We start from the raw sequence: 22,590 nt of genomic DNA, 5'->3' as shown, positions 1-22,590 counted from the left end.
CTGAGCTTGGTTGCTGATTGGCCAAGCCAAGGGTGAAATTAGACAGGAAGTAGCTCTGGATAAAAAGAAAAGGCAAAGCGGTGCTACATGACTGAGACTTCCTGTGTGCTCCATTTCCTGCTTGACCTTTCACCTTGCCCATGGGCCCCACATAGTTAATTTGGTGGGATTTGGAGGTCTGCAGCTACCCTGGTGCATGTGTGTGTGTACTTCTTTCATTCCGCTGAGTTGGTTGAGCTGTCGTGGGCCCCTTTGCTTGGTAGACTGTATATGTAATGCTGTTGTGTAATTGTCGCTATTCTTCGGCTACACCATCTTCCCTAAAACTAATTTTGGCCTCCATTTTCAAAACTCCATGGTCTGTTGTAGTTATACTCTTAAATGAAAAGGACTGTAAGGGTTACTTAGGCCAACCACCCACTGACTTAAGTTTAAAAGTTAATCACATAATCACAGTTTGTGTGTGTGTATTTGTGTTGTTAGGCGTTTACAGTATGTTAGTATGGTCATGAGTATTTTATCTATGTGCCCTTTTATTTTAGCAAGTGTGTTCAGACCTACATTTATGGCGTGCCTTTGTTGGTTTTTGACTGTATCTTGTAAATCAAGGGGCATCTACAAAGTCTGTATGCACTTGATGCTTGTGGTGTGGGTGTGTTTGTGTTTTCAGCACACATAGTGTGTGTGTGTGTGTGTGTGTGTGTGTGCGCGCGCATTCAAACGTGAATGTGTGGAGCCTAAGTGACTGTGTGGGTGTGTTTTTAAAAAAAAATACATATTTAAACAAACAAAATATGTCACAATACTAATTCTGATGTATGTTCAAATATACACATGTGCGGACGAGTGGGTGTGTTTGTTTTTAATCTGCTTGGTGGGTGTGTGACTTGGTGTGTTATGTGTGGGCGTCTGGGTGTGTGTTTATGATTATGGGCTATGGAATGCTCCTCATTGTTTTTTCCTTCCACCGGGAGGACGGCCTGGTCCTCCAGCCCTGCTGAGACTGTCCCAACATGCATCGGTGAGCCACCGGTGGGGGGCTCTAGGGACCTTTCCAATGCTAAACAGACGGCCTGATGGGAATGGGAGGCGAGCCACCCAGGGCGACATGCATGCCTGTGTAACAGCTCTCTGTGAAAATCGCACCTCCTCTGTGTACGCGTGTGTAGATTTTACCCCTATGTAAAATTACCTGAGGGTGTGTGTGTTGTGCAATTGAGCCTGAACTTGGCACGGAAAGTTTATTTTTTCTACATTTGTGGTTCCTTATTTGTAAAGTCTACAGTATGAATGTAAAGGTTTGAGTATTGTAGTTGTGTTTGTTTATTAAATGGTGAGATGATACTGAGTACAGTTCTCCAATAGGCGGCCCGCGGGCAATTTTTTTTTTTGCCCCGAAGGTTTCTGAGCAAAATAAAAAAGAGAATAAATAAATATACACCACCAGTAAAAAGTATGAACACACTTACTCATTCAAGGGTTTTTCTTCATTTTTACAATTTTTTACATTGTAGAATAATACTGAAGACATCAAAACTATGAAATAACACATATGGAATCATGTAGTCACCAAGAAAGTGTTAAACAAATCAAAATATATTTGAGATTTGAGATTCTTCATAGTAGCCACCCTTTGCCTTGATGGCGGCTTTGCACACTCTTGGCATTCTCTCAACCAGCTTCATGAGGTAGTCACCTGGAATGCATTTCAATTAACAGGTGTGCCTTGTTAAAAGTGAATTTGTGGAATTTCTTTCCTTCTAAATGTGTTTGAGCCAATCAGTTGTGTTGTGACAAGGTAGGGGTGGTATATAGAAGATAGCCCTATTTGGTAAAAGACCAAGTCCATATTATGGCAAGAACAGCTCAAATAAGCAAAGAGAAACTACAGACGATCATTACTTTAAGACATGATGGTCAGTTAATCCAGAAAATGTAAAGAACTTTAAACGTTTTTTCAAGTGCAGTCGCAAAAACCATCAAGTGCTTTTTTGGTCTGATGAGTCCAAATTTCAGATTTTTGGTTCCAACCGTTGTGTATTTGTCTAGACGCAGAGTAGGTGAACGGATGATCTCCGCATGTGGGGTTCCTACCGTGAAGCATGGAGGAGGAGGTATGGGGTGCTTTGCTGGTGACACTGTCAGTGATTTATTTAGAATTCAAGGCACACTTAACCAGAATTCTGCAGCGATATGCCATCCCATCTGGTTTGCGCTTAGTGGGACTATCATTTGTTTTTCAACAGGACAATGATCCAAACACACCTCCAGGCTGTGTAAGGGATATTTGACCAAGACGGAGAGTGATGGTTGCTGCATCAGAAGATCTAGCCTCCACAATCACCCAAGCTCAACCCAATTATGATGATTTGGGATGAGTTGGACCACAGACTGAAGGAAAAGCCGCCAACAAGTGCTCGGCATATGTGGGATCTCATTCAAGACTGTTGGAAAATATATATATACAAAAGTATGTGGACACCCCTTCAAATTAGTGGATTCGGCTATTTCAGCCACACCCGTTGCTGACAGGTGCATAAAATCGAGCACACAGCCATGCAATCTCCATAGACAACCATTGACAGTAGAATGGCCTTACTGAAGAGGTTAGTGACTTTCTACGTGGCACTGTCATAGGATGCCACCTTTCCAACAAGTCAGTTTGTCAACTTTCTGCCCTTGTCGAGCTGCCCCGGTCAACTGTAAGTGCTGTTATTGTGAAGTGGAAACATCTAGGATCAATAATGGCTCAGCCTTGAAGTAGCAGGCCACACAAGCTCACAGAACGGGACCGCCGAGTGCTGAACCACGTAGTGCGTAAAAATCAGCTGTCCTCGGTTGCAACCCTCAGCTTCATGAAATGGGTTTCCATGGCCGAGCAGCTGCACAATACCAAGCGTCGGCTGGAGTGGTGTACAGCACGCCACCATTGGACTCTGGAGCAGTGGAAACGCGTTCTATGTAGTGATGAATCACGCTTCACAATCTGGCAGTCCAACGGACTAAGCTGGGTTTGGCGGATGCCAGGAGAATGCTACCTACCCCAATGCATAGTGCCAACTGTTAAGAATAATGGTCTGGGTCTGTTTTTCATAGTTAGGGCTAGGCCCCTGGCCTGCACAGTCAACCCCATCAAACACCTTTGGGATGAATTGGAACGCTGACTGCGAGCCAGACCTAATCACCCAACATCAGAGCCCGACCTCACTAATGCACTTGTGGCTGAATGGAAGAAAGTCCCCACAGCAATGTTCCAACATCTATGTAATTTTCATTATTGGACATAAAATGCCAGGAAATTATATTGAAAGTACATTTACATTTTAGTAATTTAGCACAATCTCTTATCCGAAATGACTTACAGTAGTGAGCTCCAAGTGATTATAATTTAGGAAATCTGTTCCCAAGTATTCCCATGCGTAAATAGAGGGATATGTGATCGTACCCCAATGTTACCAAGGCTTGAAAGTATTCTGTTTTTGTAAAATACTATATCTGTTTTGGATTCTTGCGGTCAATTTGCAGTGTACAAATTATTTAGAGCTATGTTCCGGCCCCCCGACCAAGGAGAAATCAGCCCACGGCTGAATGTAATTGGGGACCCCTGCCGTGGAGGCCTATCCTTGAATGAAATGTTGCGGGAGAGATCTTCAAAGGAGAGGTACAGTGGAACCAAAATTGATGACATGAGTATAATGGAGGACAGAGAGTCAAGCTATTCAGTTAGGACCTTTCGAAACCTTCCGCAAGTAAATTTTCCCTTGCATAACCAAACAGTGTATGTACAACATGTACACACTTACGTACATACAAACACACCTTCGCTCTTCGTCACAGGTCTGCAGCAAACGTGCTCCCTGACACTTTCACTCTTCCTCATTTTCAATGTTTGGGATGTCTGTCCTTTATGAAGTGTGCTCTCTCTCTCTCTCTATTCCCTCTCTCTATTCTTCCCACCTGCTGTGCTTCTACCACCCCACCCTATATTCCCTGACCATTATATTCTTTCACATGGTAAACTAACTCCTCCTTGCCCCTCCTATGAGACAATGCTATGGTCTCACCCCCCCACCTTCAGACCAATAGAGTCTCCTGATCAGTCTAAAGGCCCTTCACTTTTGACCCCACAAGCGCAAAGCTGTGGGCTTGAGGCTTCTAAGCGTCCAGGCCCCTCGTCTTTCTCCCATTGTCCTGTTGGTACCACCACAAGCTATATATGTTAGATGCTACCTCAAGGACAAAGTCAGTAACACAGACATAAACATTCATTAAGCTTCAGCTGAGCGTTGTTTTTCAAGAATTTCAAATGTTTGTTCATTTTGGAGTATTTGCTATGTGAGGTCTGGAGCATGTGGAGGGAAGACCACCCCTGAAGGGAAGAACAACAACAGATGAATGGGTGCAACCAGATTGTCTCCTCGCCACTCATCCATCTTCCCCTCCTCTCCCCTGTCGTCATGGCGTCAGCCAATGAGATGCCTGGGAGTTGGCGGTCAGTGTTGTCTAGGTTCATTTAATTTAACAGTTGGTGTGGGTGTGGGGCCGATAGTTGAGAGGGGTTGAAGGGGCAAATGTGAGTTAAGTGTTGGGTGGGGGAGTATGTAGATGTGGGGGTAGGGTGGATGGTTACGTCTATTGATGTATTGATTTGCGGGACAGGGACTTTGATGGATGAAAAAGGGTTTTCGCCAAGGAGGAAAAGTACCAGGAGCTTGGTGGCCTTGGTAGTTCTGCTCACTGCACCATCCCACATTCTCCCCTAACCCCCCAGACCAGCACGCCCCCATCAAACCAGGCCTAAATCTCAATTCAAAGGCTCACCCATCCCCCTCACTTGCTCCCCTCACAAACAACCTACCGTGGGTGGTGAAGCCTGAAGCTCGGCCATGATCTTGGCTGTTGATTTGGTGGCTTTCACAAGTTTACCCAAAATGGCCAAAACGATTTGTTTTCAAGACTTTGTGGTGGCCTTCGAGTAACTGAACCATTCCATGTGGCTAAAGAGTCATTAGTGCCTTTATGGTTACAGCACATTCAACCCATTGCTGAACTACCATCCAACAGTGTTGCACAGGAAACAGGAACATCTTAGCCTCATCGCCAAAATGCCCTGAAACCTTTCAGAATGTTGCTGCTCTTGAAAACAACATGTGCCGTGATTGTATTTGGTTGATTTATGGTAATATATGTGTAGAACGTCATTTACCTGAGGCCCATGAGCTTAGATTGGCCCTTTCATGTGTTTTGTCGTGCAGAGCCCAAGAGGCGAGGCAGGGAATTTTTATTGGGTTGTGTCTCTCCTGGGTGTGGAAACTAGGGTTCAGAGGTCACCAGGGGATTGACACATATTAACCCTTTACAAACCAGCAGAGCAGTGAGCTGCCCCTCCCGTATGACCCCTGGCGCCCATTCTCTTCTCTACACACACACCAAACACACACAACCTCTCACATAGATCATTAGAGCTCCCTCTAGAGTTTCAATCAGGACACTGGCAACCAATTCCCAGCTCTGTGTTTCAGTTGCCCTTAGGCACACAGATCTAGCATCAGCTTACCCTCTAAAATCTGGTGGTAAATGCGAAAACTGACCGTACATCTAGGAGTGACATCATCCTACTCCCAGACAGAGATCCTAAGGGGTTAAATCAGGAAAATTTGATAGGCTACTAATACCTACCTGCTACCCCTCCCTGTCCTCTTTTCTCTCCTCTCTATATTCCCCTGATCTCCTCCACTTTGCCTTCTCTGTGACCAAATCTTTGAATATATCTGTGAGTACTACTTTGGTACTGAGTGGTTCAATATACAAGTTATTCAGCTTGTTTGTTTATTCTTGTATTTTGGGGAACCTTGATGTTGTTATGGCAATTGTCCTCCCCCTGCTCCAGTTCTTTCTCTCTCACTCCTATTTGCGCCTTGTAACACTCTGTCCCTTTCTCGCATGCGTTCCCCTGCAGTCAACTCTCTCTCGCTTAATGCCAACCTCACACACTCTTTCCCTCTACTATACTCCGTAATAGTTTGACTCTCTCTCTCTCTCTCTCTCTCTCTCTCTCTCTCTCTCTCTCTCTCTCTCTCTCTCTCTCTCTCTCTCTCTCTCTCTCTCTCTCTCTCTCTCTCTCTCTCTCTCTCTCTCTCTCTCTCTCTCTCTCTCTCTCTCTCTCTCTCTCTCTCTCTCTCTCTCTCTCTCTCTCTCTCTCTCTCTCTCTCTCTCTCTCTCTCTCTCTCTCTCTCTCTCTCTCTCTCTCTCTCTCTCTCTCTCTCTCTCTCTCTCTCTCTCTCTCTCTCTCTCTCTCTCTCTCTCTCTCTCTCTCTCTCTCTCTCTCTCTCTCTCTCTCTCTCTCTCTCTCTCTCTCTCTCTCTCTCTCTCTCTCTCTCTCTCTCTCTCTCTCTCTCTCTCTCTCTCTCTCTCTCTCTCTCTCTCTCTCTCTCTCTCTCTCTCTCTCTCTCTCTCTCTCTCTCTCTCTCTCTCTCTCTCTCTCTCTCTCTCTCTCTCTCTCTCTCTCTCTCTCTCTCTCTCTCTCTCTCTCTCTCTCTCTCTCTCTCTCTCTCTCTCTCTCTCTCTCTCTCTCTCTCTCTCTCTCTCTCTCTCTCTCTCTCTCTCTCTCTCTCTCTCTCTCTCTCTCTGAGGCCAGGCCAGGCCAGGCCAGGCCAGGCCAGGCCAGCAACAGGCAGTGGGATATGCAAGCTGGCAGATGAGCTGAGACACACACACACACACACTTTCAGCGTCGCTCATGTGTACTGAACCAGGATGTTAAAACCTGAAACACAAGACTGCCAACCGTGTGTGTGTGTGTCTGTCTGTCTTTCTTGACAGCTTGTCATAACTTTCAATGGTGCATTGGCGGTCAGTACAATGGAGCTCATCGTTTTTTTTATGGTCACAGACTTCTCAGTTGAGAGGCTCAAAGTATCGGAGTTGTACATATATAAAATATATGGAGTAGTGACACCGATGCTCTTTCCTCTCACAGTTGCTGCAGGCAAACTGTGAGATACACTGGTCTTTTATGATGCTGAACTGCGAACCAGAGAACACAATCATGCTGCCGATTCAATGAAATTAAGAATGACGTTTCACCCAAAAATATTTTTTGGGACTCCCAGTTTGGTAAATTTCCATGTAGGTTCAGAATAAAAAAGATTCCGAATTGGATGGTTAATTAAGTAATAATGCCCGAGAAACTGGTGTTTGGAGGATATATTTAGAACACAACCCAGTCGTTAGTTCTAAATGTTCCATTGCCATACTGGCTGGCAACGTTCTTATCCCTTGCTTGCTAGCTAGCCAACTACGGCTAACTTACAGTCATGTCAAGAAGTGCAGCCAGAATAACAGCAAAGTAACTGCATTTGCATTCTAGTGACAGTTATTTGGATACATCCATAACAATGAGCTAATGAGGCACGATTTCGCCTGGTATAAAAAAATGTGGTCACTCGTCAGGACGCTGTTGTTCAGAGGAGCTAGCCAACAACACAGCTAACACAATCACTTCAAACTGAAGCTGGAAAGACTGCAAACTAGCTGCACTTCGTTTCATTTTACCTTTTTTCAATTGACAGTTGTTTATATCTATAAAAATTATGCCTGCTGATTCATGATTTAGACTGGCTGAGAAACGCAGCCTGCTTGTCTGTCTTGTCCCGACTCCCGACACGTTCATTATTATGGGACAGCTGGAGATTGAATTTCAATATTGAAAAATTTTGCAAATGTTGGAGAGACAGACAGTGAGGTTCATACAAATCTCCGCTGTTGAAAACTAAATGTTAGTCTAAAAGAAATCTAAGATAATGTCTAGATACTTTTTATAGTGGAGATCAAGTATACAAATTGCCTGGCTGGGGAGATGAGACAGTGGATTACGCAGTCAGATGGAACAGAGTAAATAGGCATTTTAATGTCATAGATTTAGCCGGTGGTAACTTGTGGAATAGACACCGGCTGGAATGCGGTTTCATCCAATCAGCATTCAGGATTAGAACCACCCATTGTATAATATAGTATAACCACACAACAGGTAATAGTTTAACCGAATCCATTTGACTGCATAAAATATGTAAATGTTTTACAGCAATGTTTGAGTTGAATATTTTCTAATAGTATTTCTCTCTCTTTTGCTCTCTCTTTCTCTCTTTCACTCTCTCTTTCTCTCTTTCACTCTCTCTTAGGACCAGGAAACTCCAGATCAGAAACATTCCTCCACACCTGCAGTGGGAGGTGAGTGCCCCTGGTTTGACCAGAACATAGTTTCACCATATCAAAATGTATCAATGGGTCCGTTAGTGTCTCTCAACCAGTTAGTGTTACTTTTAGGCGGAAAAGCATAGATTAGTCCCTGCTACAACAAAGGTAAGTAATCAGAAAAAAATCTGTTCAGAACAGAATGTTCTGTGTAGCCGTCTGAGATGTGAGTGAGTTAAGTGGGTAAAAGGCATTTAGATTAACTATGGCTGCGGGCATGAGCGTGTGTGTTCGTATGTGCATTTGTGTCTTTATTGTGTGTGTCTGTGTGAGTGTGTGCTGGCGTGGGCGTCGAGTGGCGCACGCTGCCGCTGACAGCTGGACGAAGACAGGCCACATGTCTCTGCTAAGGCTTGGCTCTTTCGCTCTCTCTCTATCTCTCTCCCTCTCTTTCTCTCCCTCCCTCTCTTTCTCTCCACTCCGTCCTGCCGGGCACTCTCGTGCAGCGCAGCGTGTAACTTCCCTAGCTGGCCACATGAGGGTAACGTTTCTCCACCCATGTTATAGCCCTGCACATGAGCCACAGTACAGCAAGGAATAAAAAAAGAGGCCCAATGTCAGAGGTAGAAACACCAGGGAAGTCAAACCAAGATTCTGGACGGCCGCATATGCCATTTATCCAAGCGACATACAGTAGTGGGTGCCACAATTATACGTATGGGTGGTCCCGGAAGTCAAACCCATTATCCTGGCATTGCAAGCACCATGCTCTACCAACAGAGCTACACAGGACATCAGTGTCTGATTTCGACCAGGGAAGCGTCTCTCTCCAGTCAGGAACACTAATCAGTTAAGTGGCAGGTTGAAAGGATGACCCTTTGACCCTTGAGGACTGGAACTGCTTTATACTGATGTAGCAAGTGAGACAAATAAGAGAACATTGGAGAAACCCAGTTTAGGTGCAAATGTTGTAACACAACTATAATGAAATTGTGTTCTCCCCTCCCTAGGTGCTGGATGGTCTGCTGGCCCAATATGGAACCGTTGAGAACTGCGAACAAGGTAAGATACTGAAGTTACCTCTGGGGAGAAATAGAGTTATTCTGTCCTTTTCATAACCAGTCAGAACTCGCTCTGAACATCTCATCTGCAAATCCAATGATAAGGCTTCCTTTACACACTCACTGGGCGAGATTATAATGAGATTCACAGTAATCCTTTGCACTTTGCTCAATGCTTTTGCACCGCAAAAATGTCGCTCACTGTTTTCTATCCCTGAGACCTGACCAGATCTGCTTACCCTATCCATCTGAGCTACAAAACAAAAGCATATTCATAAAGCGTCTCAGAATAGGAGTGCTGATCTAGGATCAGGTCCTACCTGTCCAGGTAATCTTAGTCATTAAGATCTAAGAGGCACTCCTACTCTGAGGTGCCTTATGATCAGAGTTCTGACATTCGTTCTGTAGTCCAAGCACCTCCCTTCGTGAATACAGCTCATTAAGAAATAGCTTGGAGTATACCAGTCTACCGGAAACACTGCGAGAGGGAAGTCTTTATGTCAGTGGTAAATCACTGCCTCTCAGTCCTTCTCTGTCTGCAAATCAGATTTGATCAATGGGATATCCCATGCTCTGTCATAGGTCAATCAATATCAATAACTCTCAGTGCTCAACTGTTCAGGAAATGGAAAGGAGGTGGGTTTATAGCCTCTGACTTATGCAATCTCCCCTCCTCTCTCTCCTCTCTCTCTCTCCTTGCGTCTCTCTCTCTCGTCCCCTCTCCTCTCACTCTGGCTGCTTTTCTTAGTGAACACAGACAGTGAGACTGCGGTGGTCAACGTCACATATGGAACTCGGGAACATGCCAGACAGTAAGTCTCCCATAGAGCGTTATATTTTCTATATCTCTACTTCCAAATGTACCCACTCCATATCCTTTCACACCTTGCTTATCTGAATGTTTTTGTTTTTGAGATCCTAGCTATTTGAATCTTTGTCCAACTCCACATGTTGATGCATGATACACTACATGGCTAAAAGTATGTGGACACCTGCACGTCAAAAATCTTGTTTACAAAATCATGGGCATTAATATGGAGTTGATCCCCTCTTTGCTGCTATAACAGCCTCCACTCTTCTGGGAAGGCTTTCCACTAGATGTTGGAATATTGCTTCAGGGACTTGGTTCCATTCAGCCAGAAGAGCATTAGTGAGGTCGGGCACTGATGTTTGGCAATTATGCCTAGCTCGCAGTCGGTGCTCCAATTCATCCCAAATGTGTTCAATGGGGTTGAGGTCAGTGCTCTGTGCAGGCCAGTCAAGTTCTTCCACACCAATCTCGACAAACCATTTCTGTAGGGACCTCGCTTTATGCACGGGGGCATTGTCATGCTGAAACCGGAAAGGGCCTTCCCCATACTGTTGCCACAGTATGGGGAAGGGGAACTGTTGCCACAGTTGGAAGCACAGAATCTTCTAGAATGTAATTGAATGCTGTAGCGTTAAGATTTCCCCTTCACTGAAACTAAGGGGCCTAGCCCGAACCATGAAAAACAGCCCCCGACCATTATTCCTCCTCCACCAAACTTTACAGTTGGCGCTATGCATTGGGGCAGGTAGCATTCTCCTGGCATCCGCCAAACACAGATTTGTCCGTCGGACTGCCAGATGGTAAAGTGTGATTCATCACTCCAGAGAATGCGTTTCCACTGCTCCAGAGTCCAATAGCGGCGAGCTTTACACCACTCCAGCCGATGCTTGGCATTGCGCATGGTGATCTTAGGCTTGTGTGCGGCTGGTCGGCCATGGAAACCCATTTCATGAATCTCCCGACTAACACTTCTTGTGCTGATGTTGCTTCTAGAGGCAGTTTGGAACTCGGTAGGGAGTGTTGCAACCGAGGACAGACGATTTTTACGCACTTCAGCACTCGGTGGTCCCGTTCTGTGAGCTTGTGTGGCTTACCACTTCGCGGCTGAGCCAATGTTTCTTCTAGACATTTCCACCTCACAGTAACAGCACTGGCCAGCTGCATACCACCCTGCATCCCACTGCTGGCTTGCTTCTGAAGCTAAGCAGGGTTGGTCCTGGTCAGTCCCTGGATGGGAGACCAGATGCTGCTGGAAGTGGTGTTGGAGGGCCTTTCCTCTGGTCTAAAAAATATCCAAATGATTAGGGACATTGCCCTGTGTAGGATGCTGTCTTTCAGCTGGGATGTTAAACAGGTGCCCTGACTCTCTGTGGTCACTAAAAGATCCCATAGCACTTCTTGTAAGAGTGTAGGTGTTAACCCTGGTGTCCTGGCTAAATTCCACATCTGGCTCTCATACCATCATGGTCACCTAATCATACTCTGTAACTATTCCACAGGTTGTTGCTGTAAATTAGAATGTGTTCTCAGTCAACTTACCTGGTTAAAAAATAAAAATTACAGTTGACTGGGGCTGCTCTAGCATGGCAGAAATTTGATCAACTGACTTGTTGGAAAGGTGGCATCTTATGATGGTACCATGTTTAAAGTCACTGAACTCTTCAGTATGGCCATTCTACTGGCAATGTTTGTCTATGGAGATTGTATGAATGGTTGCTCAATTTTATACACCTGTCAGCAACGGGTGTGTCTGAAATCCACTAATTTGAACGGGTATCCACATACTTTTGTATATTTAGTGTATATATAGATATATATCACTCGCTTGACCTCTAGTGGTTTGATAGTAGGACTGCAGTTGGGGATTGCGCTGCGCTGCAACAAAAATGATCAAAGATATTAAAGATGAACTACACACATGCAGCTGATGAATTTGGCCATAGTAGAAGGTTTCACTTAAGAAAACCATTGTTTTGAGACATTTGTCTTTCAAGGCCCATTTGTTTCCCAGTAAAAACATAAAACTCATTATAAAAAGGTTTTCAGAAAACCTCATGGATAAATGACACAAACCACGGGAATTCTTTCTTTGTCTTTTGTCATCCTTATAAACGACCATTTCTAGTTTTGTTGATATTGTCGATGTATGATTAAATGTGAAATGTAACATCCACCTCTTTCTCCCAGGGCTATCCAGAAGCTGAACGGCTACGAGTTTGAGAACAATTCCTTGCGCGTCTCCTACATCCCAGATGAGACGTCTGATGTCGACTCCCAACGCGGCCAGGACAACAGTCGTCGCCCCGGTTACGGGTCCCGCGGCCCCCGTGGAGGTTCCCCGGGCTCAGGCATGCCTTCGAAACACCAGCACGCTGACATCCCCCTCCGACTCCTGGTGCCCACCCAATACGTGGGGGCCATCATCGGCAAGGAGGGTGCCACCATCCGCAACATCACCAAACAAACCCAGAGCAAGTGAGTACCAATATGACTTGACCAATATACTGTAAGTAACTGATGAATACCAGAGAACCAGATCAAGTAATTGCAAGTCACCGGTATGGTCTCTAAAAGAGAACATGTTGCTAGAATAGACCGAGCAAAGCCATTACTGATATGAGGCTTGAGTATGAAAAGGTACTGGGAGCATTGCACAACCCAAAGGGCTTTTCGATTGAATTTAAACAAACCAAAAGTGCCCTGCCCACCTGTTTGTGGACACCATACTGTATGGCCAAACGGACTTTCCTGCTTTTTCCGTCCCTGCTAGAATTGACGTCCATCGCAAAGAGAATGCCGGCGCAGCTGAGAAGCCAATCAGCATCCACTCCACCCCTGAGGGCTGCTCCTCTGCCTGCCGTATGATCCTGGACATCATGCAACAGGAGGCTAAGGACACCAAGACGTGAGTGCAGTGTCCATGAAGCAGCTGTCAAACCTGCACAGTGTGAAAACTTTAAAGTGACCCTCCAGCTATTTTGTAACTTTTCCCATTAAAAAACGGTATCTCCAATTGTGCTAGGGGTGGACGTTTATGCATGCAGTTAGGAAACTGTATATTTGGATTTTCTCCTGTGTTTAATCTCATACTGTGTTCTCCTCATCCTCTCAGTGCTGAGGAAGTACCCCTGAAGATCCTGTCTCACAATAACTTTGTAGGCCGACTGATCGGCAAGGAGGGGCGCAACCTGAAAAAAGTGGAGCAGGACACCGACACCAAGATTACCATCTCCCCGTTAGTCACACACATCTAAAAACATACACACACATCTACACACATCATGAAACACACTGGTCCCTGGTTATGTTTACGCAGAGCTGCCATGGTCAATTAGGAAAGATCATGCACCATGTGATTGAAACCTATGACTATATCTAATGACTGAGACTGATTAAATGTACTGAGTTGTACGGGCCTCCCGAGTGACGCAGCGGTCTAAGGCACTGCTCCACAGTGCTAGCTGTGTCACTACAAATCCGGGTTCGATCCCGGGCTGTGTCGCAGCCGGCCGTGACCGGGAGACCCATGAGGCGGTGCACAATTGGCCCAGCGTCGTCCGGGTTAGGGGTGGGTTTGGCTGGCAGGGATGTCGTTGTCCCATCCCGCTCTAGTGACTCCTGTGGCGGGCTGGGCGCATGCACGCTGACACGGTCGCCAGGTGTACAGTGTTTCCTCTGACACATTGTTGCGGCTGGCTTCCCGGGTTAAGTGAGCAGTGCGTCAAAAAAAGCTTGGCGGGGTTGTGTTTTCGGAGGATGCATGGCTCTCGACCTTTGCCTCTCCCGAGACTGTAACTACCAATTGAGGAGAAAAAAGGGGTAAAAAAATAGAACTATATGTACTGAGTTGTATCTTCATTAGTGTAGTCTCCAATGATCACCTATGGTTGATTAACAGCGTTCCCTGTTCTTTTTCTCCCTCTGCTCCTCTCCCCTTCTTCTTTCTTATTCTACCCGCTCTTCCTGTTTCTTATCTTCCTCCTTTTCCACCTGACCTCTCCCTCTTTCCTCTTCTCCTCCTCTTTCACTTCTCCCACCCACTCTCTCTCCCTTCCCTCCGCTCCTGTCTGCAGACTCCAGGACCTGACCGTGTACAACCCAGAGAGGACCATCACAGTGAAGGGACCCATCGAGGCCTGTTGTCTGGCCGAGACAGAGATCATGAAGAAAGTGCGTGAGGCCTATGACAATGACATGGCCGCCATGAATGTGAGTCAATGCTCAATAAAGTTACTGGCCTCCAATTCTCTTCAAAACACAATGGTCGCTCACATAGATCTTTCCCCTGGCCCTGGCACTTTAGGTTTCCACCTGTATTTGTTGACTTTAATAGCGAGAAATGCACATACAGTCATTGTCACATGCACTCAAACTATCATGCACTCTTAGTTCAGTTCCTTTGGCACTTACCTGCTTCTTGTCTCCAGCAACAGACTCATCTGATTCCCGGATTGAACCTTGGAGCGCTTGGACTTTTCCCCCCTTCCGGTTCCATGCCCCCTCCCCCACCAGGCAACTCTGCATCCCCCTACGGCTCTTTTGGGGTAAGTTCACAGGCTTCTATCTAAGCTAGTTGGGTTCCAGTCATTGAGCTTTAGTTTAGTTTACTGTGTTTGCAAACGCTGATGCTAGCTCTCACAAACATTACTTCTGTCTGTCTCAGGGTTGGTTTATGGTGTGGTAATAACCTCTAGATCAGCGGGGTCAGATATTGGTTGGACTGTGGTCATGTTGTGATATAGTTGTAACTGTTTCATGTCACCCTACAGGCCCCTGAGCAGGAGACAGTCCATGTGTACATCCCGGCCCAGGCAGTAGGAGCTATTATTGGCAAGAAGGGACAGCATATAAAACAGCTGAGCCGCTTCGCTGGGGCATCAATCAAGGTGAGAAATTTACTAGTATACACAGACATTCACTCACACAAGGAGTGAATGTCAATTGGTCAATGAGGAAAGATAATACACCAAGCTGATGTAAATAGTGCATTTCATCACCGCTCTGAAACTGATTCGGAAAAACAATGACTTTTTTGAGACACCTATACTTGAACTTATCATGTCTCTATAAAGGACGTTACGCTGCTTGCTTAGCGAGCACCACTTCCTCTGGTTTCGTCCCATACCGGACTCGAACTCAGAAACTCTGCCTTGCTAACACACGTGACCACCCTCCTGAAGCATCTTACCAGTCGGCGCCACGCGATAAGCTCGCTATTCACTGGTGCAAGTGGGGACACTTCAGGCTGAGAAGTGAGTTTCACACATCCCCGTGTGCTACATTCACCCCTCAAAAGGACATCACGCTGCTTGTTTAGCGAGTAACACTTCCGTCTGATTCGGCCCGTACCTGGCTCAAACTCGGGACCTCTGCCTTGCTAGCACACGTGACCGCCCTCCTGAAGCATCCTGCCAGTCGGCGCCATGCGAAAAGCTAGCTATTCGCTGGCACAAGTGGGGACACTTCAGGCTGAGGAGTCAGTTTAGCATATTCCCATGTGCTACAGACCTCTATCTATGTGGTTTAAGTTGACCTTCATATCTTTTCCCTGCCAGATTGCCCCAGCTGAGGCTCCAGACTCCAAGATGCGAATGGTCATTGTAACCGGCCCACCTGAGGCCCAGTTCAAGGTACAGTAGAATGGGAGCATGATAAGACAATCTCTTTTTCAGCCTCTGTTTGTCATAGTGTTCATATCAGTGTTCAGAACTGGGAGCCCTCTTCTTGGTGTTTGCATATTTTGTTATGTGTGGTCTCTGTTTGCCTGTCCTGCCTTCTCATCCTTCATCCGTTTCCTCTCCTGCAACCTGTATTTCCCTACTTTTAGCCTTACACTCTTCCTCTCCTTCATACTCTCTTGTTCCCTCCAAATCCCTGTTGAAGTCACATGTCAAGCCATAGGTATAGTTACTTTTTGATGTCAAACTGACTTTGGCTCTTTGTCGCCACCTCAGGCTCAGGGCAGGATTTATGGCAAACTGAAGGAGGAGAACTTCTTTGGGCCGAAGGAGGAAGTGAAGCTGGAGACGCACATCAAGGTAGCCGCTGCCGCTGCCGGCCGAGTCATCGGAAAAGGCGGAAAGACGGTGAGTGTAAAGGGTCTTCTCTAGGTCCTTTTCAGGTTGCATCCCTTTCTCTTTCTGTACCCTGTATTACAATCAATTCTGTTCCTCTATGTCCTTGTGGCTATCCTCTCCTGAGCTAGAATAACCGAGCATAGGACCACTAATCACTATAAACAGTCATGTTAGTTTTATCTAAGTGCAAATCACTAACAAAACCTTCTTATTCCTCAGGTGAATGAGCTACAGAACCTCACTGCAGCTGAGGTGGTGGTCCCTCGCGAACAGACCCCAGACGAGAATGACCAGGTTATTGTCAAGATCATCGGCCACTTCTACGCAAGCCAGGTGAGGATCTCCTAGTCCTCATTCTCTTTCATAAGCTGCCTATAGAAGTTGGCTATATAGAACCTACCAAGATTTGAAGAGGCCCCAACCTCTCCTCATCAATTCCGTCAACAGTTTCTCCAGTACTCTTCAGTCTTCTCACATGCTCACTCATATGTTGTTGTCTCCTGCAGTTGGCCCAAAGGAAGATCAGGGACATTCTTACGCAGGTCAGGCAGCAGCAGAAGGGAGGCATGGGGGAGCGCCAGGGGGAGCGCCAGGGGCCACACCCACAGGTCTTGTCTGAGATGGGGCCCTCCCAGGGACTGGCACAGGAGCCCCGGCCCCAGAGAAAGTGACGGGCAGAGGGACCTTACCGGACAGACAGACAGAAAAACTAACAGAGGATAGATGAACGGACGTATAAATGAGAGCGACACACGGACCCAGCGATAGACAGGAGAGATGCGAGTCAAACTGAGTCAGAGAGAGGAAACACCTGAGAGAGGACAAAGTTTAGAGAGGAAAAAAAGAGAGGAAAAGTAAACTTAGAGAAAACAGAGACCAGATGCCAGGCCAGAGCGACTGACTGGGAATGGTGAGTTGTTTGGAGGAGGTGGTAGGTAGAGGCGTCCTTGTGTGTTTCAGAGAGGGTCTCTCTCTCTCTCACACACCAATGGGGGTCATTTGGTTTTCCTCATATGGAGAGCGACTACTTTCCCTGATCACACTTGGATAGGCCAGCCTACTTGATACTAAACCCATACTGAGCTCTTAACCATCTCCAGCCAGTCCTATATTTTAAGGGTGTTTTTTTTAAAGATAAAGATATATGTATAGAAATGTTTATTCAGAGGTATTATTAATAGAATGCAGTGATCGGGAGCCGGGAGAGGGGGCGGGGAAGCCATTGCAGTGGGGGCGGGGTCATGGATTAGGTGACCCTTCGTCAGCCAATGAAAGTTCAGCAGAGGGGCCGCAGTTGTTGACACTGCTCTTTGACTCCTTCGTAAAAATCTAAGAAGAAAAAAAGAAAATATGAGGTTGTAAATAGAATCTTCATGAAATGTAATGAAATGCTGCGCTCAATCACCTTGCCTTTTGGGGTCGCCTCGAGACTCAGGTTTGCCTCGTTTCCGAGACACTGTTTGTTCCTGAGGTCCCGATAGGCGTCTGGTGGTCGGAGCAGTGAGAGATCAGTAAGTGCGTGGAGGCCGCGGCTAGTCCTGCAGTTCTATTGCAGAGGCTTAGCTCCGAGACGCGGACGAGAACGACCGTAAACTAGCTAGCCATGCTCGCTGGCGAGCGGCCCACGCCTAAACGGCATATTTTATATATATTATATATATATGATATGTGAGTTAACCCAAGTCCCTCGGGAGAATGAATTGAGGGCAAGGAGAAATACTGTGTAGCAGTCCTGCAATGACTGACAGGCAAGAGGTCTTATTTGATTTTGCTCGTTGCCTTTTTCATGCTCAGACCCAATTTAGACCCTAACCGGTTCTTTGGAACCCCCTGTGTGTTCTGGATTTCGTTTAATTGGATCTACGAAAACGTCAAAAACTAAATCCATTGTTTAATTTGATAGCAAGCAGGATTGGGCCCACACGTACTGAGGTCACAATCGAGTTAGGAGACTAGATGGAATCAAAAACAGTACACACAGCAGTCTTTGAGGACCACGACTGCATGGGTCAGGTGAGTTGATCCACAGTCCTTGCCTTTAGATGGGAAGGTAATAACAGTTAGTGGGGATGGCTTCCTCTCTCTCTCTCCCCCCTCCGCTGAAGGCCTGCTGGTGACGCTTCCAGACCCCACCTAATGAAGGAGGGGTAGAAGCATGGGGCGCTCTCACCGTTACTAGAAAAGATTAGATAAAATGAAATTAAAAATAAAAACCTACCTCAGGGTATTGTTACCTCAGTATTCCTAACTTTTTTTTTTGCTTGCTGGTGTTTTATATAAAGCTGATAGTCCTGAATATTTTTTATTTTTTTAAGAAAAAATAAATACATTTTTTAGGTTTTGTCTTGTTGCTTTGGTTATTTTTTTCTGTTTTTTTTTGTGTGACTTTTATTTTGAAAATCAGAATGACCAGAGGTGATGCCCCAGAAGAGAAAGTGAAATTAGCCAACAATGGCGAGGTGATAGAGGACCATGTCATGTGTTGTCATGCCTGCTTTGGGGGCAGCCTCTGGCTCTTCTGAAGTATGATTGGAGCATTCGGTCTTTAAAATCAGAGTATTGGCCAATGGGGAATGGCGCTGTTAGTCAAGAGGGTCTCTGGGCACATGTTGGTCCATACCACACCATGGGTGTGGGTTATGATCAGGTACCGGTAATTATGTTTTTGACATGGTCAAAAGGTTATTTATGATTATATATGTTTGTCATACAAGCTATAATTTGTTATACTGCTGAACTAGAATACTGACAGCATGACAGGACAGGTTTTTGAGGCAGAATTCCCATGATATGACTTTGACCACTGTGTATCCGAGGCCCTCTTGTCTGTTTCATGATGACATCATCTTAATGCGCAGAATGTTTACTTACATGTTGCAGTCCATCTTTAGTGCTGTGCCAGAGAAATGTTGATGGAAGACTGAAGGGCGTTCAATCTGTCCCCTTGCTCTGAAAACACTGAATGTGAATATTTATTAGCTCTGTGCACTGACCAATAAGCGTCAGCCCTAACCACACTCACAGATCTGTGAGTGTGATCGCGTGTGGGTTTGGGTGTGTTAGTGATTTTTTTGTTTATTGGTTTTAAGTGTTACATTTTTTTGCGGGGGAAGTGGTGGGGTGTAAAAAAAGCAGAAAAAAGTAGAAAGAGAACCTATGGACTCGGTTTGTCTTTCAACAGACAGAGGGGTGTTCAAAAACCTTTTAAAAATGGGAGCAGAAAGCAAGGAAGTTGAAAAAAATGCATCAAATAAATAGATTCAACTTGTAACTATGGGGGGGGGGGGGGGGGGGGGGGGGGGGATGATGGAAAAGTCGAAGAGTAAAACGTGCCAGGTCACTGATTGACACTGCCAGATAGCATCATTTCCACAGCCTGAGCTATTCACTAAACACATCCAGTAGACTGGCCAGCGGCTTTGAAACATACTTTCTCACCATCGACAGGTGAAAGTCTATTCTACTGTTTATGCTTCCATTTTTTTTCAAGAGACGGCAACTTCTTGTTTCGCCTTGGCAAGAGCTGACCTGACATGTGTAGAGGTCTCCTTGGCAATGAGCATATGACTCCATCATCATGTGGGGTAAATGCTCCTCAGAAGTTTCCGTCTCTTTCCGACCCATAGAGCTCTGTTCACAAACACCAAGACACACTATTTTGGATTATTCAGACTGCAGCCATTTTTATTTTATTTTATTTTTTGTATACAGCAAGCTTTATTTGGACATGACATCTGGTTAAATACTGTTACACTAATTGAATAATGTAAACAACTAAATATTGAAATGACCGAGAACCTCCAGGACTTTTTTAAACTTGATGCAATTTAGTAAGGGAGGTGTAGAAGAGTGACGGGAGATGGGCCAATCTTTTGTGGAAAGCGGGGGAGGGACTATTATATACTATGTCAGAGACTGACAGACAAATAGCCTACCCTTGTTTGATGTACAAGAATTGCCTATTTATGTTAGGTCACTGGAAATGCAACTGTACACCATATAGTCCAGTCAAAGTGGACTTAAAGTCACACACGTAACCTCCTCCCCTCTAGTCTTCTTTCACTATCTCACCACCCTGGTTTAAGATCCTTCTACTCACACTCTCTTACTACCAGGATTTTATTTGTACTTTTCTGTGCTCCACAGGACTAGGAGGACCTTTTTTTTTTAAAATCATTTCATTTTTTGGGAGTTGAGGGGAACTACAGAGTCCTCCACCCTCTCTTACGCTGGCCTCGATTGTGTTCGTTTTCTCACTTCTGTTCAGATGTTTCTAGTTTTATTACATATACTTTTTTCAATTTGTTTCCGTTGCTTTAGTTTGGAAAAATAGTCGATTACCTTTTTTTTTCTGATCATGTTTTTTAATGCACAGATCTCATAAACAGCTACTAAATAAAGACAACATACTAACATGTAACGCATTACATGATGTAAGTAATAACTGTGCCAAACAAGTTTTAGTACTCAAAAAGAGAAAGAATAAGAATTTGGTTTTATCTGTTATGGATGACACCTGGTCTGTTCACTGAGTGGCTTAGTCTTCAACCCTCACACTTTGAAGCACTATAACATGAAATCCATGCTCGTTGTCTGTGGCAAAGCGAATGGCTCACTATTGTGTCCACAAACAAAATTCTCGAAATCTCTAAACTGAAGTCCTTTTTTATGCAATTTGAGTGATATGTCGACAAGCTATATTCATGGTCAACATTTGGCATGTGGACTGTTGATTATCCACTTATAAAACAAACCCACAACAATATGACAAAACTATTTTGAAACTTCCCATCAAAGCTTGTAGCTTAGCATTTTGACGACAGATTCAAGCTTTCGTAATGACGGCTATGATTATTGAGACAAAGATGCACAGCACAATGTTTTTTTCCTCATTGGTAGACTCTGGTCTTCACTTAAACGAGACATCATAGATGTGTGCTACAAAGATGAGACAAACCTCACACATAACTCGGACGCTACCTCAAGACTTAGCCATAAGATTGTTTTTATCAACCAGACAAGAGCAAACAGCGCATGTTACAGTATTTTCTTTCTTTCATTCATTCACTTTAATTTATTTTTTAATTTTAATTTTACCTCTACAGCTTTTGAGTTGGGACTGTAAAAATAACAATAAATACAGAGGGTGAAGTGGGGTGCAGGAGCAGGGAGGGAGAGGACTATGTGTGGGGAGTGACTGAGTCTATTATGGGCATCCTGTAGTAGGCCTGGGACATGTTGGTTTGAGTGATAAGGGGGCACTGAGGATTGGAAAAAAGTGAATACATGGGAAACTAAACCCTTGAGGCTCTTTTGGTGGAGCAGAGTTGTTCGGTCTCTCTTGAATGAGAACCCGAGGGCCCTGAAATTGCTTCTATCCCTCATTAGATTCACCACACTCTGTGACTGTTCCACATTTCTCCGTGACCTCTTCAGATAACCAGGTCCCCCATAGGCCCTCAACTTGGGGTCCTGAGGCCCAGTGTCCCACCCTCCTCCTCCCACAGTCCTCCTCCAGCTCTGCCCCTCTTCCATCTCTCCCGTTGTTTTCACTTCCTGAATCAAGGGGAACGATACCTGTAACCATGTAAATTCTTTGTTGATCTACCTCTTAGGGAAAAATTGGTAAAAGGTCAAATTAAAAAAGGACACAAAAAAGTTTAACATTTGAAAATGCTCAAATAAAAATTAAGTAAATGAATAAATAACTGGGTAGCTGCATCTCCATATACTGTAGTTCATAGTCTATTAAAGGAAAATAAAAAAAATTACTTCTTCCAAAGATGATTTTGTTTTCTCTGTTGTTAGAAGCTGTTTTGAAAGGATTATGAAATGGAAAAATTGAACTTAAGTGTTTGTTTTTCTCAAAAAAACAAGATAAACAAGATTTAATTATCCAATTGCATTTTTGTTCTTCATTAGATGTACGTTTTTAGCCTCAAAATTCTTTCTCTTTTTTTGTTTGATTTATTTTCTGATTGCTTTTTCAAATGACATAGGATTGTATTTCTTGTGTTTGGATGCATTAGGATTCTCTCTCTGTGAACTGCAACATAATAACACTCAGTAAAACCTTTTCAGAGCAGCATGATGTCTTAACGATTAGATTTTTATTTTTTATTTTGAATGATTAATTTGAAAAGAAAGGACCTGTTTAGCTGGTCAGTCTCCGGAGGAGCTGGAGGAGGAGGACATGGAGAGAGAGAGGCCCATCTATCGGGCTCTGCTGCCAGCCCTCCTCCACCTCTGGGGCCTTGGCCTTTCAACTTCTGCCCGCCTGATTTCTTTAGTTTTCATCAAGACTTGTTTTAAAACTCCTTGTAAACAAAACAGAGCATAGATATGAATGTGTTATTAAAAGATGAGAAAACCGGAACCCTCTTCTGTCTTGTGTGTTTGCTGTGTTGTCTTTTTTTCTCTATACAGTACCTCCACCACTGCCTTCTTC

The 22,590-nt window shown here is 44.9% G+C and overlaps 1 protein-coding gene across 3 annotated transcripts in view; it reads left to right on the top strand.

Annotated features, from left to right (window-relative positions):
• The window catches only part of LOC139579702 (insulin-like growth factor 2 mRNA-binding protein 1), a 55,095-nt gene extending 38,094 nt beyond the window's left edge, over positions 1-17,001 (top strand). The window contains exons 3-15 of one of the 3 annotated variants that reach the window (XM_071408540.1): positions 8,181-8,229; positions 9,204-9,255; positions 10,003-10,066; positions 12,253-12,540; positions 12,836-12,970; positions 13,178-13,300; positions 14,139-14,274; positions 14,499-14,609; positions 14,835-14,951; positions 15,621-15,695; positions 16,020-16,151; positions 16,362-16,475; positions 16,649-17,001. In XM_071408540.1, the coding sequence (XP_071264641.1) occupies positions 8,181-8,229; positions 9,204-9,255; positions 10,003-10,066; positions 12,253-12,540; positions 12,836-12,970; positions 13,178-13,300; positions 14,139-14,274; positions 14,499-14,609; positions 14,835-14,951; positions 15,621-15,695; positions 16,020-16,151; positions 16,362-16,475; positions 16,649-16,813 (1,561 nt within the window). In that variant the 3' untranslated portion in view covers positions 16,814-17,001. Of the gene's footprint in view, positions 1-8,180; positions 8,230-9,203; positions 9,256-10,002; positions 10,067-12,252; positions 12,541-12,835; positions 12,971-13,177; positions 13,301-14,138; positions 14,275-14,492; positions 14,610-14,834; positions 14,952-15,620; positions 15,696-16,019; positions 16,152-16,361; positions 16,476-16,648 lie in introns of all 3 variants that reach the window. The other 2 variants (XM_071408547.1, XM_071408536.1) reach the window with 2 other exon arrangements.
• Positions 17,002-22,590: the final 5,589 nt, after the last annotated feature.

Source organism: Salvelinus alpinus, chromosome 1 (assembly GCF_045679555.1).
Source record: "Salvelinus alpinus chromosome 1, SLU_Salpinus.1, whole genome shotgun sequence".
Taxonomy (NCBI): domain Eukaryota; kingdom Metazoa; phylum Chordata; class Actinopteri; order Salmoniformes; family Salmonidae; genus Salvelinus; species Salvelinus alpinus.
The sequence above is the reverse complement of the archived record's forward strand: the minus strand, read 5'-3'. Positions and strand labels throughout refer to the sequence as shown.